This window comes from Carlito syrichta, unplaced genomic scaffold, assembly GCF_000164805.1.
Source record: "Carlito syrichta isolate Samal-C Ts95f unplaced genomic scaffold, Tarsius_syrichta-2.0.1 Scaffold149321, whole genome shotgun sequence".
Classification (NCBI taxonomy): domain Eukaryota; kingdom Metazoa; phylum Chordata; class Mammalia; order Primates; family Tarsiidae; genus Carlito; species Carlito syrichta.
This window is the reverse complement of record NW_007093417.1, coordinates 1837-22978: the sequence shown is the minus strand read 5'-3', so window position 1 is coordinate 22978 and position 21142 is coordinate 1837. Positions and strand designations below refer to the sequence as shown.

Here is a 21142-nt window from a genome sequence, read left to right as displayed (position 1 = left end):
TCACGGCCTATACAGAAAGGGACACTTGGGGATAAAAGGAGAAAAACGGTGTTCAAGCTGCTAGCTCTCTACACCACCCTGCAGGACCTATGGTCAGCACTGAAACAAGTTCCAGAGGAGGCGGAGGTACAAAGTTAAAGACCATAATTTCCAGGACTAGACTGATTATTAAAGTCTGAAAGGGAATAGTTTCCAAATGTGTGCATTTGGGAATATAAAACATCTTTCAAAGACTTAAAAATGAAATTGTATTTAATTACATATAACCAAGTGCCTTCCCTGAAAAAAACAATTATAGGGAAATTTGCTCCAGTCTGGAAACCGCAGGGTTTATGTACTTAGAGACAATCAAGATTACTGGCATTTTCTGCTTAAGTCAAGATGGGAACTCCTTGCTGCTCCCCCCACCTCTCCACTCATTTGCTACAATCCACAGCCCCTAAGGAGGAGAAGCAGTAGGTCCAGTACAGATCCCCAGACTCTCCAGTATAACCTAGCAGAGCTTCATGAGAAAGCCCTAGAGCCGGGCATAGGCCTTGGCGGCAGAGGGAGAGCTGCTGTTCCTGGGCAGCTGCAGTGGTCACCTTGGCAGACTCCCTCTGTGTTCTCTCCATGCCCTTCCACTTGAGTGTGCCCATCTTTCTCTTCCAGGGACACCATGACCAGAACCTACTATCCAGGAACAGAGTGGGAATGTGTCCACCTGCCCATGGTATGGCAGACAGACCACGGGCTCTCTCAGGCCATCTCTACCACCTCTCACCTCCACAGCTTCGCATTTCACTCTTGTCCCATCCAACCCCGAGGTTGTGCCCACATAAGACCCTTCCTGGGCCCCCCATGCCTGCAATGTCTTCTCAACTCTGGGCCCCATGCATCTCTGGCTACTCTTGGTGGCTGTCTCCTGTGATCATCTCTATATTTCATAGAGACTGCAATCCTGGAGAGAGTTCATGCTGCATGCTGTAGATGCTTCCCATTAGGTCCCACACGAACGTTGGCTCCATGACTGTGCAATGAACTGATCTTCCTGGGTTTTAAAATATCCCACCAGGCCGGGCTCGGTGGCTCAGCCTGTAATGCCGGCACTTTGGGAGGCCGAGGTGAGTGGATTGCCTGAGCCCGCGGGTTCGAGACTCACCCGGGCAACTTGGTGAGACCTCATCTCTACAATAAGTCAAAAACTAGCCAGTCATGGTAGCGTGCGCCTGTAGTTCTGGCTACTTGGAAGGCTGAGGCAGAAGGATTGCCGGAGCCCAGCAGGTTGAGGCTGCGTTGGCTGGGAGCATGCCACTGCACTCCTGTTTGGGCGACAGAGTGAGACTCCAACTCAAAAAAAAAAAAAAAAAAGCCCCACCAAGAAACTACCTCAAAAACAGTATGGCTAGCTAATAAATACATGAGAAATTTTTGAAATTTAGCAGTAACCATTAAAATAAAAAGAGAATCAAGGAGCTACGCATCTACTGCTTAATTGAACTATGAAAAATAAGGTTAATTGAAATGCCTTCTGATGATAAGGGTGAAAGAACATATCCCCCCGTGCATTGCTGGCTGCAGAACAAATTAACACAATGAGCCTGCAAGGCCATCTGGCAACCTGTACCAAGTTTGTGAACACGGTCAAATTCAGTCACCCTGTAGCCCCATCCCAGAAAATATCTCTTAAGGGATTATTTCTAAATACAGGAAAAGCTTTAAGCACAAAAAAAAATCACATCACAATTATAATTATACTGAAAAATCACCCAGCACATTTCAGGAGACTAAAATATATCCATAGGAAGGAATAATATGCAACTATTTAAAATGACAGCTATAAAGATCCAAACTTGGAAATTGTTATGATGAAGCAATGTGACAAAAGTAGTAACTATTTGATGTTGATTTCTAATGTAATATTTTATTTTTCTTAAGTTTTAGGAAACATCTATATAAAAAAGATGGAAAAGAAACACCAATACCTGCTTCAACAGGATTTATACTGGGTTGGATATGTTCAAGAAGGGTTTTCCTTCTTTTCTCTATTCTCTATAAAGTTTCAGTAGTCTTATGGTAAAATAAAAGAATATAATATTTTAGAAAATAAACAGTGAAGGAGACCAGTCAGGAATTTCATCACAACTACAGGTTTATTTAAGGCAGTACCCTCAGCACTGCAGAGGTCTCTCTGCCCAGGACCCCAGATGTGCAAACGAGCTCAGACCAAGGGCCTGTACTTCTTTCAGTAAGTTTTTGTGTGCTCAACAATTAAGTTTGTCAAGGAGCTAGGAGGTTAATATTTGGAAACCTCAATACTCAAACAGTGAAAGGAAGCCAATAGTTGGCCCAGGACACTGTCCTAATATCACAAGCCTGGTCACCAAGGGCCCAGGAAGAAAGAGCACAGCATCCACTTGGCAGAGCTGTAAGTGCCACACCAGGGACCCAGGCAAAGCACTGGCCTCATCTTCCTGGTCATTAACAAAAGGTCAAAGAAAATTGGACTAGAAACCTTGAGAATACTCCTCACGCTGGGGACACACGAGGCCAAGCTCCTGATAGCAATTCTTAGGTTAACTTTTACTTTTTGGATTTCTTACAGAACCCATAAAAATAAAGGTAATTATCAGGCTACACCAGACCTTAAAAGAAGAGTCTATAAATCAAGGGCACATGTGGACAGTTAGGTGTAGCCCCACGTAGGGACCGTGATGTCCACTAGGTCCTGTTCAGGAGCCTTCGGCACCTGTCTCCTGGTGCCCCTGTGCAGGGCTTCCCCACCCTACACTGCTCCTGAGTAAGGCAGGCAAGAACCCCACCTCCAGCCAAGCACTGGGTGACACTAAGTCAGCTTTCTCCCATCCCACCTTGCCCTGTGCAGGGACACAGCAAACTTCATTCACCAAGAGAAGTAATGCAGGGAGGAGCTATGTGCAGGGGCTGCAGGGGCAGGAAGAGGGACAAGAGCTGATCGGGGAGGAATGGAGGGAGGATCCTAGATCTCAGGGAGTTTTAAGTGCTTTCTGTAACTCTGTCTACCACCATCCTTCTTCGTGCCTGGTACTAGCCATTATGAATATCTGGGATGTTAGAACTACCTTACCCTGCTCTTTGTCTCTTGACCTCTGCCTGGTGAGAAGGCCTCTAACCAGGGACCCTGGCCTGACACTACTGAGCACTGTATTAGCAAGAGACACAGTAACTGATGTTCCCTGCCACAAGAACTTGACAAGACCTTCACCTCCTGGTTTCTCGCTGGTTCCCACTGCAGTAGCTTAGCTTGGTAGCACAGAGGAGCCACTGTAACTAAAGGACAGCCGAGAGTCAACATCACCCCTTCTCCTGACAATGACAGTGAGCAACTAGCTTGGGCTGACCTTGGTTAAGTGCTAAGGGATTGTTTTGAGCAGAGACTTCCTGCACTGCAAAAACCCTAAAACCACACCTCACAAATAAAACAAGCCCCCACACATCTCAGAGGCAGAGCCCTGCCCTAGGCTTCCTTTCTTGGCTACACACAGGGAGCTGAATTCCAGGAACCACAAGTGCAGCAACAGTAGCAGAACAAACTCAGCTTGGGGCAGCCTGGGGAGGCACCCAAGCCTCCACTAGGACCCTGCTCTGGCTTCTTCCTTGTTGTTACAACATCCTTTGGGCTGAAAGTAATCTACCCTTTCATTCAAGGAACAGGTCATTAATTTTGTTTTCAACTAACTTACACAAAGCAAGTCAAACCCACATGGAGGAGGCAAACATGGAAGTACTAAGAGGCCCCACCAGACTGGGGTCAAGTCTGTGCTTTGCAGCAGAACTCCTTCTGTGGGCAATTGAGATCTGAGCAGAGTCTGCAGCAAAAAAAGAGGGCACAATCTGAGCAAAGGCAAGGATTGGGATCAGACAGCAGGATCTGAGAAAACTGCAAAGTCTTCACGCAATGGGAAAACATGCTTCCACCTCCACACCCTCTCCAGAGCGCCCAACAAACTCTGAAGACCCCACACAAATATTCTTACAACTCTACGCCCTGCACATAATATGGTGCAAGTTTCCTTTCCCATCAAAGAATAGGTCTCTTGAATATTTTTCAAAGGATTGTGCAACTGCAGGCTTGGCCATCATGGGTAGCTCCGTCTCACTGCCCTGCCCTGCCCCAGGCTCTCTTGCCTCTGTGCCTGGCACAAGGCAGGTGCTGAGGGGTTGGTTTTTGAAGGCAAGTGCTTCTTCTTGGTGCTCCTCCCTCATCATCCAGCAAGCTTTCCTGTGAAGGCGAGTCATTTAATGCTTTAGGATCATGATTTGAACTGCTGGCCACAAAGACAGAATTCAATAATTTTTCTAAAAGTCTATTTTGTATTTAATATATACCCTTAATTATTATGCTTTGTATATTCACTTCTATCCTAATCTTGTCAGAAATCTTCCCAGGCTGTGTGTTTTTAGTGCGACAGTAGGGCTGGCCTTGGTATAATGGGGAGCAGCTCCCTGCAGGAAGAAAAAGGTCCCAGAGCTCCCTCCACCTTATTGCCTTACACTAAGATCAAGCTAAGATCTGGAAAAACACAAATCCTCACGAGGTAAGTGAAACCAAGCCCTCTTCTGGGGCTTCACTGGACAGTCCAGTTTTATTTAACCTTTTGTCTGGAGGCCTAAAGAAGTTAGACAAGTTGCTTATGGTCGTACTGCAGATAAAATATTCATAAATACATCATCTCAAAGCTTAGCAAGAATACCATATAGCACGTAAACTCCATGTGACCCTGGGTGGGGCCACCAGGCTTCTCCACTCTTACTCCTACAGAACAAGACCCCAGGACAGCCACATGGCCCTGCACCTGGCAGGCCCTGCTGATCCTGCAGCCCTGGTCTGGAACCTGAGGACCCAGGGCTCCGGGCTAGAGAGCTCCTTGGGGATTACCAACTCAGGTATCAATCAGCTCCTACACCTCTTAACTTAAAACCTGGAGGAGGGTAGGGTGGGGGGAGGGCTTCAGGAGGCCCATGTGCTGTTACAGCAGTAACTCTGGCAGTAACATAGTTTTGATGTTGAACTCTGTTCTTTCTAACCAAAGATTCCAGTCCCACATTCCGGACAAAGACCAAGTCCGATGTCCACTCCAGAGCCTAGAGCTCAGATGTGGACAGCAATGTCCCCAGCCTTCTCTCCCCCATCTCACTTTCATAGGGCAAGGTGTGAGCAACTCTCCCAGCTGATCTCTGTTACTCCCTCACTCAGCAGGTGCTCCTGGACATTCCCCCACTGCAAGCCCCAACCAGTCACTAAGGGATGTACAGGGACTCAGGGAAACAAAGAGTTTACAGCCTGCCAGGGATCCAACAGGACATAGTTCTCCTATAGGGAGCAGTAGGAAATGCAGATGTTCCAGTGAGGGTGAGCAGCACGTCCCTCAGCAGTCGAGGTCAGAGACTCTGTTGTTGCCTGGGGGTGGTGGTTTGAGAACAGGAGGGGAGGCAATATCACCACTGACTTCTACTGCATCAAGGCACAGCCCACCATGTCTGCCTCAAATTTGTGAATGCAGGCTTTTGCGATCCCTACCATGCAGCAGGCTCAGGGAATCAAGGACCTTTCACACAGCTCCACTGAGCCATGACTTGTCAGAAACAGCTTGTGAGCCCTGCTGGCATCCTGAAAGGGGGCTTGTATTTGGACACCCTTCTCTATGGGCAAGGCCTTGTACACATGCACACATGGATACCCACAGGTGGGCCACACCCTCACATCCTCTGCCCAGACATGCTAGCCAGTCTACCTGAAGGACACTGGCCCTGCCTCCCTCACTGAGGACCCAGGGTCAGGAGTCTCCTCCTGCTGCTGGTCTTCTTAGCTCCACATTCCAGCCCAGGGCTCTCCCAGGAATGTCCACTGCTTTCTTCACTCATTCTGAAAATCAGATGCCGTGGGAATGGGGTGGCAAGTGTGGGACATGGTGAGAGCACCAGAAAGAGCATGACCTTGGGATGAATACCAAGCTCCATTCCAATTCCCAGAATGTCTCTTCCTGGAAGAGAGGCAGTAGCTGCTCCCCACAGGTGTCTGGGGTTGGAGATGTGATCTCCACGAGGACCCCAATGTGGTTGGCTGTTTTCCTTAACTGACTGTTCTAGTCCCAGGACCTAGCACACAGTGGGGCCTCAATAAGGGACAGTGAACAATAGATGAACACAGTGGGAGAAAAGATTCACCAAAAAACTAACTTGCAAACAAAGGAGCCTTGTTTGCTGCATGTTTTTACTATTAGAGTTATTTACTCTCGCCTTAGAAAATGTCATTACCGTTAAATTCAACTCCAGAACTGGCTAAGAATTCTTGTCTACTTTGGGGCAAGCACAGAGAAATTTATTCAGGCTGGTCACCCACTATTGATTACAATGGTGCTGCTTGACACCTTTGAATATCTGCTTCAGGGAGAGAGCTGGATGTTTGAGAAGTCGAGACTGTGCCTTCTGCCCAGATTGACTCCTCAGGAAGAAGTCTTGTTAATGGGACTTCCCAAGCTGCGGAAGATCACTGACATGACGGTGGCATTTTATCGTACTTTCCCGCAGAGTCCAAATGATCACAAACAAAAAGGAGCTGCCTGTCCAGCCTATTGCTAGGCTGCCAGCGTTTACAAGTCTCATCAAGTAACTTTTCAGAAATAACAAAGATTTTATCTGTATACATTTAGAAATCAGAGAGCAAAATGTTGTACAAATCACTTTTCTTGCTCCAAGGACAACTCAGTATTTCATCAGCAAGGCAAGGAGAGACGGCTCCATGTCAAGGACTGTGTGAAAACTGCAGTGTCCCAAGCCCACCTGGAGAATCATTCTTTCCTGGGGGGCACCCAGGCCAGATCTTTAGACCCTCAGACACTTGGCCATACATGCTGGAGTTCACCATGCCTGCAGAGGAAAGAAACCATCTTCTCCATAGTCCCCAAGGCCTGAATAAGCTCTGATAAAACCCAACGTGATTGAAATATGAAGAAAGAGTCTCAGAGTCACTAAGGATATTTTAGATACTTCTTTAAATACTAGCTCTAAATCCCCAGGACACTGCCACTCTGAAGTAGATACACCCCTCTTCCGGCTCCTCCCTGCAAACCTATCAGCAGTGAGCCAAGTTCTGCTGAATATTCTCATTTCTAAATCCTTCACCAGCTGACAGTGATCTATGCCTACTTCCTGTAGGCGGGCAGGCATGAAAAGCTTACGACCTCAAATCTTAATGGGTTTATGAAAAAGTATGTTGTACAGAGACCTGCTTCTCCAACTTTATTAGATTAGCCCAATCCATCAGTTTCAGTGCCACCCGATTCACAGACTCAACCCTGCAGCACCTGGAAAGTCCAGAGGCATCCCAACAGCTTTTGCCTGGGCACACAGGCAGAGGATCCAGCAGGTGTTGTACTCAAAACACAATGCCCACCCTCACCTGGGTTTGGCGAGGACCTGTGCAGGCCCATGTCAGCCTTCTAAAGGAGCTGGGAGAGCAGGTCTAGAATGACCCAAGGAAAAAAGCAAGACAGAGATGATGAAAGAAGCAAGTGACAAGCCAGTAAACTGTTTGAAGCCAGCACAAATCCCTAGGGACAAGGGCCAGAGGGACCAGAGTCAGGCTCTGAGGATGGCACAGGACAGAGACACAGGGTGGGTGGGCACAGGAAGTGCAGGGCCTGGGACAGACACTGTGGCTGACCCCTGCCCTCTCCTAGTGAAATGTGAGCTAGCCAAGTAGCTCAGCCTCAGCTGAGTGATGCCCTCCAATCTGTGGTGTCCAGCACCTGGGGTGCTGTGAGGATCTATGGAAGAAACAAGGGGCCCTGTCCTGCTCGGATCAGGCATCTCCCCAGCATGTGCCCCATATAAAAAGCAACAACTCAGCAAGGCATGCAGAGCCTCCCATGTGGTCCTACCTGCGTCTAGCGGCCTCTGTTCTGCCCTGGCACTGCCACAACCAATCACACCTCACACAGAGAAAGTTCTGCCTCTTGGAGCCTTGGAATGCACTCATCCTTGGTGTGAACCTCACTTCCCAGGCACCCTCCCTCTGCTCTCACGGAGGGTTCCTCAGTGCACCCTGTTGCCTTCCTCCTGCCCAGCTGCAACACAGCTACCAAACCTTACTCACAGGTCTCACCCAGGAAGTTCCCTCAGCCTCTGGGCAAGTGAGGTACTTGCCCAAGTTCCTAGCACATCTGGGCACCTGCATCACACACAGTCTGCAATTGTTGGCCACCTACCTCTCTGATGCCAGGCTGTGATCTTCCAGGGGACAAGGGCTGCTTCCTGATTCACAGCTGAGTCCCAGGTCCTAGCACAGCCCTCCCTCAGAGCAGTTCAGACTGCAGGTGATGGTGGGTGGTTGGACGGACAGATGGACTGACAGATATGTCATCCATAAGTATGCCTACTTTGGGTTCAGAAAAATGTTAGCAGAACTAACTTGCATTTCTAATTACAACTTACATAAAATTTCAAGATCTGAATCTGATGGTTTGGACTTCACATTCAAAATGGTTTCTAGGAAAGGACTCATCCCCCACCTCAACCTCTGCACAAAGAAAATTCCATCAAAAAGCTTTATGGGTGCTCACTTGATGCAGGATATCAGGGACAAACATTTAAAGAATAAAAAGTCCCAGCTCAGGGCTCATCTGCCAATGCCTCCACAGCCTCCCTCCCCTGATGGCTGCCATATCTACATCTCCTGTTTCAAAGGTGTCCCATAGTGAGATCCAGCTGGGACCTGGCTGTCCTTGGGACCTAACAGGCACCTCAAACAAAATAGGCTGACAGAATTCTTCCCTGCCACTCCCTCTCTTAGGCCTCACAGTGCCCATCCCCAACTCACATCTCTTGCCATCTGCCTCCCTTCAGGAAACGGGGGCAGCCACATCCTGACTCTGACCTCCTGCCCCAGCCTGCCTGCTACTCCCCTCATACTTCTTCTGCTCCATCCTGGCCTGGGTGCTTAGTGCTCTTTAACCTGAAATGCCTTCCTCATAGAATCTGGGGGCTCCATCATTCATCCCATGGTAACCAATCTCAATTCAGCCCCCCTGCACCAGTCCTCGTGGCCTTCCATCATGTGGCTCTCAGAACCTGGAATAGGTTTCAGTAACACCACCTGGTTTGCTATTAGGCTTCTCTTCTGGGAAGCGGGCCCTTGAGAGCAGGACCTTTTTTTGAGCAGCTCTTTTCTGAGAGATACTGGGAACATGTACGAAGTGCAGGGGAGGCCCCATCTCTAGACACCTTCTAACATACCTTCCCCAGGGATGGTAAGGACTGCACTGGCCATGTTGAAGGAAAATGAATAAAATGAAGAGATTTCACCTACAATGGTAAATGAGGTTCAGGTGCCAAGACGATGTGTCAGCAGCACAGAACAAAGCTACCTCTAAGAGACAAGCCTCCAGGCCTGCAGTGGTCTGTGCAGCCCCTCACGATGGTGGGCAGACGAGGGTCCCAGCAAGTTGGGGGCAGTGGGCAGCTGGCATTTAATAGGCCTGCTGGCCCTGGCCCTGATCCCCTGACCTCTGTCCCATGTCCCTAGCTGGCACAACGAGGTATTGTGGTGCCGTGTCTCAGAAACAGCACAGTCAAATCAGGCCCCACAGGGCTCAGGAGGAACTCGATGACACAGCTCTTCTACCATATGGAAATCTGAATGTTGTGGCTTTGAGACTCAGTGTCACTGGGTTAATCCCCCTCTCCCCATGTCACAAGCTCCCAGCGCACTAGCTCCACAGGCCTAGACCCTACTGCTGCAGCACCTCCATGCCACAGTGCACTGCTGGAGCTCTGGCCAGGGCCAAGATGTGTACTAACAGTGGCAGCCCAGATTCCTGGCCCCTACTCCAGCCATGCACTGCCGGGAGTAATTGAGACACCCAATCTCCTGGTCATAGAGGGGCCCTGGAGCCCAGTGTTTTACAGGAAGTAGAAACATAAGTAACCATAATATAATATGAAAGGGAAGAGGATCTTGGACAAGGTGCTTAAATTCCTAGATCCCTAATTCCAATTTCTATAAAAATTGGATAACAATGATCTCATGGCAATAAAACACAGAACTTGTACAGCTCAACTGTTTACAGAGCACCAGTGATAAAAGTGGTGGGAAGACAATCTTACCTGGCACCTCCTCTGTGCTTGGTATAGGGCCAGGCACTTTCTATAGGCTAGAACAGGTGAGCAAATTCTAGCTCCCAGTGCCTTCTCCAAAAACAAATCCTACTGGAACTCAGCCTTGCCTGTCCACAGCTATGGTTGCTTTTGTGCTACAACAGCAGAGAAGTTGTGAAAGAATCCATATGGCCCACAAGCCTGAAATATTTACTATTTAGCCCTTTACAGAAAACTTTTGCCAATCCCTGCATTAGAAAATCTTCCTCATTCCTAGCAACTATCCCACGAGGCAAGCTTCCTGAAATGTGGCCCAGAGGCACAGACAGGAGTTGAGCTGAGATAGTGAGACAGAATCTCATTCTGTCAGAGTCTAAGATGCTGTAGAGAACAAGGACCCATTGGGACTTATGTGAAATACCCAAATAAATCCTGTCCTTAAAGGATCTAGAGCCATCTGGCCACAGGTGGGCGATTTGAAGCTTCAGCGTATAAAAAGCGTCCTAGCCACAGATTTGCTGCACCCACTTCCCTCCACAGCATGTGGATGTGCCCCAGTAGGAGACTGCCCTGAGCGCAGGGTTAGGTGGCTACTGCCCTCGAGGAGGAGGCAGATGGTGACGTGACCAGGTCCACAGACCAGGGAAACCAGCCCATATTTAATCTCCTGTGATCTGCAGCCAGACAGGCATGAGGAGTGTGGGGAGTGATGATTAAAGATACACTTTGGGCCGGGCCCGGTGGCTCAGCCTGTAATCCTGCGCTTTGGGAGGCTAAGGTGAGTGGATTGCCTGAGCCCGCGGGTTTGAGACCCGCCTGGGCAACTTGATGAGACCTCATCTCTACAATAAATCAAAAAATCAGCCGGGTGTGGTAGCACACGCCTGTAGTTCCAGCTACTTGGAAGGCTGAGGCGGAAGGATCACTGGAGCCCAGCAGGTCGAGGCTGCGGTGGCCGGGAGCGTGCCACTGCACTCCCGTCTGGATGACAGAGTGAGACTCCAACTCAAAAAAAAAAAAAGATATACTTTGGGATATGGGTGGTAGAAGTATCATGATTAAAATTCAAGTAGCCTGTGGATATCACTAGAAGGGAATTTAATAAATGCCTTAAGTCAAATGAAGTCATCCTGCAATACGCACCTGGCAAAAGGAAATTTTACCTTTTCTTTAAAAAAGAATCACTAGGTCATAGGAAATTTTAAGCATCAGAGGGTTTCCCTTGTTTATCAGAGACGTTCGTTTCCTATCCTCCCAGGGCGCAGATGGGAAACCATTCCAGCACAACACAGGTAAGCCTATAAGGTGTACACAGAGCCCTAACGGTGATGGAAGACTCCAAATGAGAGGCAGCACTCACCAAGCTGGAAGCAAAACTCCCCAAGCCCACTTGCAGAATATCAAGGAATGTAGACCAAGGAGAGGATGTTGCTGGAATTTAGAGAAAAGCACCTGGCGTTTGCATTTTCTTTCAGAAACCTGTTGACAGTACAGGGTATGTCACATTAGCACATTCGCTGCTGAGTCACAGCCTTGCATGTTGGTAACCATGCACAGGGCCCCCCCACCCAGTAGCCCCTCCCACCAGCCTCCTCATCCTCACCTCCCTTGAACTGCCCAACAATCCCAGCAGCCTCAAATGCCCAGGAATCGCCCACCCAGAATTGCCCTCCCTTGGCTCCCTCTCCCTGTCAGAGTCACACATCTCAGACTTACTGACGCCAACCGACCCCATCTGCTTGCTGCCCCTCATCCAGGCTGAACGCAGCCCTGCCCATCCCAGCTCTCCAGCCTTTAGTGACCTGACCACCTCATGCTTACCCCCACTCAAGGCTCCCAGGGGGGAGCTGGTCTCACCCCATAAATGACCCCCCCAGAACTGCACTCTCCACTAGGGTAGCTACTGGACACAGGAGCCTATTCAATGTACATTTAACTGAATTAAGTAAAAATAAAAATCCAGCTCCTCAGCCACACTAGTCACATTTTCTTCCACGTGGAAAATGGCCATGTGTAGCTAGGTATGCCCTATGGATAGTCCCATCATTCCAGAACATTCATTCTATTAGATAGCACTGCTTGAGATCCTCTCTTCGCCCCAGTTCTTCCTTTTCCTTAGCCAATCGCCCCTCCTTCCCCTTATCTTCTGAGGGCCTGCGCACTCCTTCCCCCTCCTCCCTCACCTGGGACCACCTCAGCCACTTGGGAGCTGGGCTGCAGGCTGACACCCCTCCAGCTCACAGCCTGGCCCAGAAGACGCCCCACTCCACTCCTCCACTCAGTCACAGCTCATCCCAGATAAACCAGGCACCGTGGATGAGATGGAATAGCATCATTCCCTCCTGGGGCCCAGGGCAGAGCCCCACATGCCATGCGGGGTCTCTCTCTTCCCTCAGCCTCATCCTGTGCCCCCCACAGAGCCATGATGCTCCTACTGTCCTCTGCCTCTGCTCACACCTCCCTACAAGAAAAGACCTCAGCTCTCATCAGGACTCCTTCCTCCCTAAATCTACTTCCGGGCCCTCCTGGAATCCATTCTCCTCAATGAAGTCCTTGGTACTTGCTTTTTTCCAAAATGCATCCCCAATCCAATGACCATCCTCTCCCTTGTTATCTCTCAATGGCTCCCCATTGCCAATCCAAGGGGCACCTGTGCCTCCCAGAATCAGGCCCTGCCCTTGCTCTATGGTAGCCCTGACCTTTTTATGCATTCCTCAGGGGGCCATGCTCCTGCTTCAGGGCCTTTGCACATTCTCTTTCCTGTCTTTGAATTTCTTTCCCTTCCTCTCCTACCTGCTTAACTCCTATTCATCCTTTACACAATAGCTAAGATTTCATTTCCTTAAAGAAGTCATCCCAAACATTCCCAAAAGCACTGCAGTTTTCTGTCTGTCTCTTACCATCCTCTAAGTCTCTTTCCAGTACTAGCCAGCTAAGGCAACTGCTACCTTGAGTGGGAAGGGGGTCTCCTTTGTATTGCTCAGTTTTAAATTTGGGATGCCTTTCCAGTAAGTGGTAAAGGAAGGCCCACTCACAGGCAAGTCGAGCTGCAACACTACAGAGATTTAGGACAAGTCCCTGTGGCTGCTCCCCTGCCTGGCAGGGCCTAGGAAGCACCCAGGTTTATGTTTCACAGGTCCAGCACTGCTGCAGCTGCTGTTACAGGCACCTGTGTGAACAGAAGCAGATGTGTAACAGCTATATCCATTCCCATGATCTCAGGAGGAGCTTGAGCAGCCATACTCTGACAAAAAGACAACTTTTCATCCCAGGACCTGCCCAATGAGGGTCTCTGGGAGGCCCTGCAGGAGTCTCCAGAGGTAAAGTGCAGCCAGAGGGACATGAGGAGAAACAGGGTGGCCCTCAGACCCGCCTCTGCACCCAGGGCTTCAGCCAGGAGCACACGACTTTCCAGGATTCCAGCTGCTGCATGGAGAGGGCCTGAGGAGCAGTACCAGGCTTCAAGAATGCAGAGCCAGGAGCCCTAGGTCACAGTCACTGCCCTAAGCCTGTTGATATGACAATGAAATAGAAGCCAGGTTTGTGGCTGTTTATCCATAGATAAGCAATTGCAGAAAGCAGGACTGAAATCCAGACTTGGGGAGGGAGGCCACTGAGGCTGGAAAGTCACGTACCCTGGCTGAGAACAGCTCTGGTGAGCAGTGAGTGAAAGCCCAGCTAGGGTGGCTGAGGCACCCTCGGAGACCCTCTAGCTGGCAGGGTCTCTTGGAGTCTAAAGCTCTTCATAAGGGCAGCTGAGCTGCTTTCCTGATAGGAAGTCATCTGCCTACCCTTCTTATGGAGAGAAGGTGCTGGGCACACAGCAGCTCAAGTGGGCTGTGATCAGGGAGACAGTATATACATATAGCTTGTGCGACCAGCTCCTTCAGGGATCAGTGAAGGGTACTCTAGTCACACCAAAGAGGGCACTTACTATGGACTGAACTGTGCCCCACCCCCATTCACAGCTTGAAGGCTTAACCCTAAATGTAACCATATTTAAAGATTTAAGAAAGTATTAAAGGTTAAATGAAGTCACATGGGTGGGTCCTGATCTAATAGAACTGGTATCCTTATAAGAAGAGTAAGAGATACCAGGAGTGCCTGTGCATGGAGAAAAGGCCATGTGAGAACACAGCAAGGAGGTGGCTGTCTGCAAGTCAGGAGGAGGGCCCTCACCAGGAGCCAACCCTGCCAAAACCTCCATCTTGGACTTCTAAGCTCCAGAACTGTGGGGAAATAAATTTAGGTTGTTTAAGCCACCCAGTCAGTGATGCATTGTTATGGTAGCCTGAGCTGACTAACACAGCACCTAACTCATCCACCAGAGAAGGGGAGAAAGCCAGGAAGGTCCCCTGTTCAACACAGAGGGAGGATACATAGGGCTGGCCTGCCAGTATGGCTGTCAGAGTACAGTCTCCAGACTGCAGTAAGCTGGGAGGGCACAGGGCAGAAAGGAGAAGGCATGTCTTCCCAGTTAGGGTTAGGGTTGCTCTGGAGCTAGAGACTGCACCCAGGCTTCCTGACTGCTAACTTCTCACATGATTATGGTATACTTGGTATAATTAATGAACCATTGCTGACTTATTATTGTCAAACGAAGTCTGTCCTTTATTCTAATTTCCTCCATTTTTACCTCATGTCCTTTTCTGTCCCAGGATCCTATCCAGGACACTGCATTACATTCATACGTCACATCATCTCAGGCTCCTCGGGACTGTGACAATTTCTCAAATTTCCTTTATTTTTAATGAGCTTTGCCGTTTTGAGGAGTGCTGGTCAGGCATGCTGAAGAAAATAACTCTATGGGGGATTTGTCTGGCGTTTCTCATGGTTAGACTGGGGTGATGGGTTTGGGGAGGAAGACCACAGAGGGAAGTACCTTCTTGCCACATCATGTAAGGCACATACTGTCAACATGACTCATCACTGTTGGTGCTGACCTTGGTCACCTGGCTGAGGGTGTGATGTCAAGTATCTGCACTACGGAGTGACTCTGTCTCTTCTCTTCCATACTGTCATCTTTGGAAGGAAGTCACCATTTGCAGCCCAGGTTTAAGGCTGGGGAGTTATGTCTACCTCTTGCAAGGGGAAGTAGCTACAGAAATTAATTGGAATTCTTCCCCATGGGAGATTTATCTCTAATCCCTCACTTGTCAATGTATTTGATCATTTGCTTACATCAGTATGGATTCGTGGATACTTGTTTTATACTTTAGATTCTAACAAAATATTACTTTATTTATTCTGTTGCTCAGTTGTTCCAGCTCTGGCCATTGGGTCCCTCTGACTCACCTGTCACTGTGGGTGATCTGAGCACTTCCTCACTTTCCAGCCCTGCAAGATGCTCCAGGCTCTTCTCATATATTCCCTGCCCTGACCCTAACATCAGCTCCTTTTCCAGGGGAATGGAATCAGAAACTAAGACCTGGGTGCTGGGAGTGTTTATAGATACCAGGGGATCATGGCTTCCAGGCCCTCTCAAGTGAGAGAAAGGACATACCTATGTAAACACCGGCGCGCGCGCACGTGTGTGTGTGTGTGTGTGTGTATACATCTGTGTGTAGTACCTGCATCTGTATTCATAGTTCACACTGATGTCTCCAACTTTAATCCCACCACATAGGTCATCCTAAGATGATATGGGTAATAATGTTAGTCCTTGATACCACATGTGCCCTTTGCCCAGGGCATTCTCTCCCTGAATGTTCACCTGGCACACTCCCTCCCTTGACTCAGTTCCCAGCTCAAACGTCCACAGAGAGGCTGTCCCCAACTACCTACCACTAATGGCAGTTCCCAGCACCCTGTTCCTTAAATGCACCTCATGCGTTCACACCTCCCACTGTCACTGCAGCTCCTTCTACACCAGGAGGACTGCAAAATCAGGTTCAGCTACACTCCTGGATTCGAGACTTTTCCCACTCCCATCCATCCTACATGACTCATCTTAAAATACCACTTTCTTCTAATTCTCTGCTCATAAACAATTCCTTGTTTCCTGATTCATTTTCCTTGCAGCATCTGTTTCTCCCTAACACCAAGTCACATTTGCCACGGGTTCATTCCATTATGTGCTCATGATCTCTCCCATGAAAAGGTAAGTCCTGTAAGGGCAGAGACTTGCCTTTCTAGTTTCCTGTGTCTCCCTAATCCTACAGTGCTGGTGCATAGTAGGCACTTGACCAATATTACCAGAATAAATATTTGCAACAAGGGAGGGATGATGCCACTACCAGAGACCAAGCGAGGCATCATCCAGTCATGCACTTCCCACCGGAGCCAGCCAAGGCCCGTCCTCCTGACCCCATTTCTCAGGTGACAGCTAAGGAAGCTCTCGTTGCTTTGTTCTCCTACTCCTGACCTTTAAAATTTAACAGGTTTATTTCTGAATTAACTAAAGAACAACAGAACATGTGCCCATCAATATCCAGTTACTTGGTCCATAGATGGTGCTGACTCTGCCATGGCATGTATGCAATCATCAACTCTGTCAGGGAGGAAGACACTCACAATGACAGAGTCTCTTCTGTCTTTCACAAATCATTAATTCGTCAGACCTTCCTCCTCACAGCAACTGCTTATAGGGGCACTTTCTCTCATGGCTGCCACCTGGCCTAAGACAATAAACTACAAAGGTCACATGTGTGGTCTTGGGACCCTACTGGAGAAGCCCTGCTAAGGGAGAGCACATGCGGCAGTCACGCACACTCCAAAGACTGAGAGGCTTGCTGAAGCATTACTGTCCTTAGATGCACCTCTGACCTTAGCAAGCATCAGCACTCAGAGAAGGGCACTCTGCTCACCTGGAGCTCAGATGGCTATAGGGTCAGCAGAGCCCATCGTCACCCTCCCTTTAATGTGGTCATTCCACACAGGATGCCCAGGAGTTGGGCCCATGGTGAGGGTAGAGGAGAAACTGAGATGAGTGTGCCTGAGGGAACCTTCTCCGAGGCCACCTGAATTGCTTCAAGCGTATCACCAGCAGAGGACAACAATGTCCCTCTTGGGTTAGGCACTGTGTTCTCAGACCCAGAAGGAGTAAGCCTAGCTCACCACACGACTACCTGAAACAGCCCGTGCCACAGTGTAAGACTTGAAGCATCCATCTGACCATTTTCTGGTCGCCTTTGCTCTACTCTTATTTATTCACTTAAAGTCCTACATACCTATGTGAGAACAAATGTCCTGTGCATTAGAGAACAGGCCTGTGGAGCAAGGCAGTGAGGATCAGGGAAAAATAAATAAAACAAGAGAGCCTGGCTGCACCAGTGATGACAGTGAATTTAGGAACAGATTAACTCAACTATCTGGCTGCAGACCAACAACAAGGAAATAAACCCAAAGGTTTCTTTCTCATTCAAGTTAATAAATATCCCTGTATAGGGTCTGGTCCTGGGATGTGTCCTTTCTACAGTCCAGGGATGGGGGACAAAAGGTGAACATGAAATCCATGTTTTATGGAGGACCCTGAAAACTGACTCTCATGGGCCAGGGCTCTTCTGGGAGCTGAGACTGTCCCACCCACCCATGACCTCCCCGTACCCTACTGCTCACATCCAGAAAGTAGCATGCAGTGCCCTAGGGAGCAGAGAGCAGCTCCCTTTTGTCTGGGCTATCTCTAGATTGTTTGTGCTTCTTTAACGCTTTTTGTTGTACTCATGATAGAGCACCTCATTCACTTTTGTACACTGTCTAGTTCAGGGCCTGGGACAGGGTAGGTGCTTATTAACAACCTTTTCTTGACACATTTCTCAAGAGCATTTTAAGCTATCTTGTATGGGGGTTAAAGAGTTACTGAAACCTGTAATGGCTCAGCTAATAAACACCCCAGTTTAGGGGAAAGTAATCACCCGATTGCTTTCCTATGATTACTATGTATTTTCATTGCCAAAAGATGCAATACAATTTCATGGTTACTTGGCCCTGTAAAATAGAAATACCCCCAATTTTTAAGATACAAAAAGGTTTATAACCAGGGTACTGTCAGTTCAAAAATGAGTCCATGGTACAAATGAGTCAATTCATGACAAAATTTAATTTCAGGAAAATTAACTCAATAAAGATGCCACAATTGTGCTTAAAGTTTTAATACCTATTAGGAGTTTTAGGGAGGTGGTGCAGAACCACACGCGAGCCGATCCATTTTCTGGCATCTCAAAATGTGATTGACTTAATACCTAATTTATTCATAATGGGGACAGTATTACAAGAAACTCTGTGTTTAATGAGGGGGGCCTGGGTCTTGAACAGCATAGCCAATCACAAAAATGGAGAGCGTTCACAATTTACAGGATATTAAGTTTTGTTTCCTGTAATACTACAGAGAGCTAATCAATAGTACTAGACCGACTGCTACTTTAACCAAACAGTCCAAGGTAAGGCTTTATGTCCCAGTAAATGTTACTGGCCAGAGATTCTGTAGATGCCAAGTATCTAGGAAAGCAAAACCAAAATGGGGATTTGAATAACAATCTACTGACTAGTAATAATTTCTGTAGTAAACATCATGAGACCGTATAAACTACAAAAAAGAAAAGTCAAACACAGGACTTCAGAGCCACAAAACAAAAGGTTTAGGATTGTGGGACATGCTGTGGGACACTGTAGGACATGATTCATATGAAAACAAACTCAGAATAAGAGACTAGCAGGCATGGAGGCCCAAGCACCCTGTCCTGTGGGAAGAATGCATCCAGACCAATATCCTGTGGGTAGGAGCTGATCAGAAAGACCCCAGGTTCTCCCTAGCTGTTCTAGCGACTCCCACCCCAATCTCCATGGATATCCATAGACAAGGCTCCAATGCTGGAACCCAACCCAGTGCCTGGGATTTATGCAGCCTACCAAAACCTGCAGCCCTGCAGCTCCTTTTTCCAGCTACCTGCCACCCCCTGCCTCACCTCCAAAGGCAGCTGCCCCCTTTCCACAGCCCTAACATACAACCCATGAAGGGCTGCACTCACTGCAGTAAAAAGCCTGCCTCTTAAGGTCTCAGGATGAAAACCAGCCGTATGCTTCTTTCTTTAGCACTCTGTCGAGATTTGGTTCCTAATCCCACATAATGGAGCCTGCTATTTGCAACTGATGATGAAAGGCTGGCACATAACTGCCCCCCCCACCACACACACACACAGCATGGCCTCAGCTTCAGTAAACATCTTGAACAAAATGAAAAGGTGCTAGAATAAGTAATGGGACACTCAAGGGAACAAAGGTAACTTGTTCCAGAAAACTCAATCTCCTGAAGAAATGAATTTCATCAAAATTGGTGAAGAGTAGAAAATTTCATATTGCACTGAATCTATCTGTGAATTTTTTAAAAAAATCTTTATACAGGTAACTCAAAACATAGACAATGTGTGAGTCCTGAGTATGAATTTTTTTGGCAGAAGAGTTCAAACTCACAGCAGAGTTACAAGTATCATTCACATATTCTTAGGACACTGCTCGAGATGTAAATTGCCAGAGAGCACAGGGATGCTGTCTTCACGCAGTCAGAATTAAATTCAGCCACAAATAGAATGATATAGAGTTCTTTTCCCTGTTTTACATCTTCTCAGATGACAAGAATGCCAGAAATGTACTTTTTAAAGATCACATTTCAATTGAGAGAATGCTTTGAAGGCAAAATCAAAGGCAGCACGTAGACCCAGAGCAGAACATGACAGGAAATGGCCCAGGTTCTTGGTATCCACAGAGCATGCAAAGGAGAGCTCACCTGGTAGGTGTCCCACAGGCGGATGGTGCAGCGGAGGGGCACCTCCCTCATCAGCAGGTTGTTCATCCAGCGGAAGGCAAACTGCAGGTATCGCACCTCATGCTGGTCCAGATGCCGATGCACTTGCTCTGTACAAAACAAACACAGGCCCAAGGTGTCAGGGAGTCCTTGGGAGCCCACTGGCAGCCAGGCTGTCTGTGCCCTGAGGCCCTGAGCCTGCCTCAGAATCCCACTCCCACAGCCAGTGGCTCTTAGACACCATTCCCCAAAGAGCAAAGGACTAATGCTATGAATGAAAGGCTTTATAATTCATGCTTCTTTAAGGAAGAAATGACAGTGATGCTGATGGTGACAATGACAATCATGGCAACTACAGCTCCCATGTGTTCGGTGTACCACATTTGGGTGCTTTATACACACAACCCAGGAAGACGGCTAGGGCTACTCCTGTCTCTCAGATGAGAACACAGAATTTGAGAGAATCCAGAATGAGGGGAGCTCAGATGGATGCCCAACCTGTGTGGCTCCACAGACAGGTGTACTTCCCCCTGTCTCATCTCAGAGCTGGTCCACAGGACAAGGCTAGTATCCCAGGAGGGACTGAGATAGGAGGTGAGCCTGCCAGCTCCTCAAGACTTGCTTAACCCAGTTCATAGAAAATGCCCCACCTGTGCCAACTCAACCTTTGAGTGAGCAAAGGGACAATTCCCTGAGGCAGGGGCCAGGAGGTCCCTGGATTCTGGGTTTAGGGCACCCCTGAAGACAGCTGAACCTCTGAAAAAGAGCCAGCTTTACCAAGCATCATTCCCCAAAGCACAAGCTCACACTCACACCAGTCACATGCTCTCGCCTTCTCATAAAGCTGCCATGGGTGGCAACACAACAGCCTAAGCTCGAGATCCTTCACTCCCTGTCTCAGCCCCTCTGCCGAGTTGCTGTCACTGTGGAGAAAGGCGTGGAGCTCTGAGAAGTTCCTGGAGGTATCATTCCAGGAGGCAAAAATTCTGATGATCATGGTGACATTCCTATTTTCCAACATTTTCCCCAGGACATTCCACTCTGAAAGGCCAGGAAAGATGGGTGCTATTTTATAAAAATTAGTACTTATTGCCTCACTGACCCAGATTATGAATGGGGACATTCCCATATTGATTGTTTAAAGCCAGGCCCAACCAAGGGTTGCTGAGTGCCTTCCTTCTGCACACCTCCTGATTACCCCTACTTCCCAAGCTACCTTTTCCTTCTCTCCATGCTTACCTTCCCTGCTGGCCTGTTTTGAGAAGTGACAGAGACCCTTAAAAAACT

General features: G+C 48.3%; 1 protein-coding gene across 1 annotated transcript in view; it reads right to left on the bottom strand.

Annotated features, from left to right (window-relative positions):
• LOC103251928 (TBC1 domain family member 22A) overlaps positions 1–20852 on the bottom strand; it is a 137840-nt gene extending 116988 nt beyond the window's left edge. The window contains exons 1-2 of the mRNA XM_008050543.2: positions 20633–20852; positions 19838–19965 (exon numbers count right to left, since the gene is read on the bottom strand). Coding sequence (XP_008048734.2) covers positions 19838–19965; positions 20633–20852 — 348 coding nt within the window. The remainder of the gene's footprint in view (positions 1–19837; positions 19966–20632) is intronic.
• Between the last annotated feature and the right edge of the window lie 290 nt (positions 20853–21142).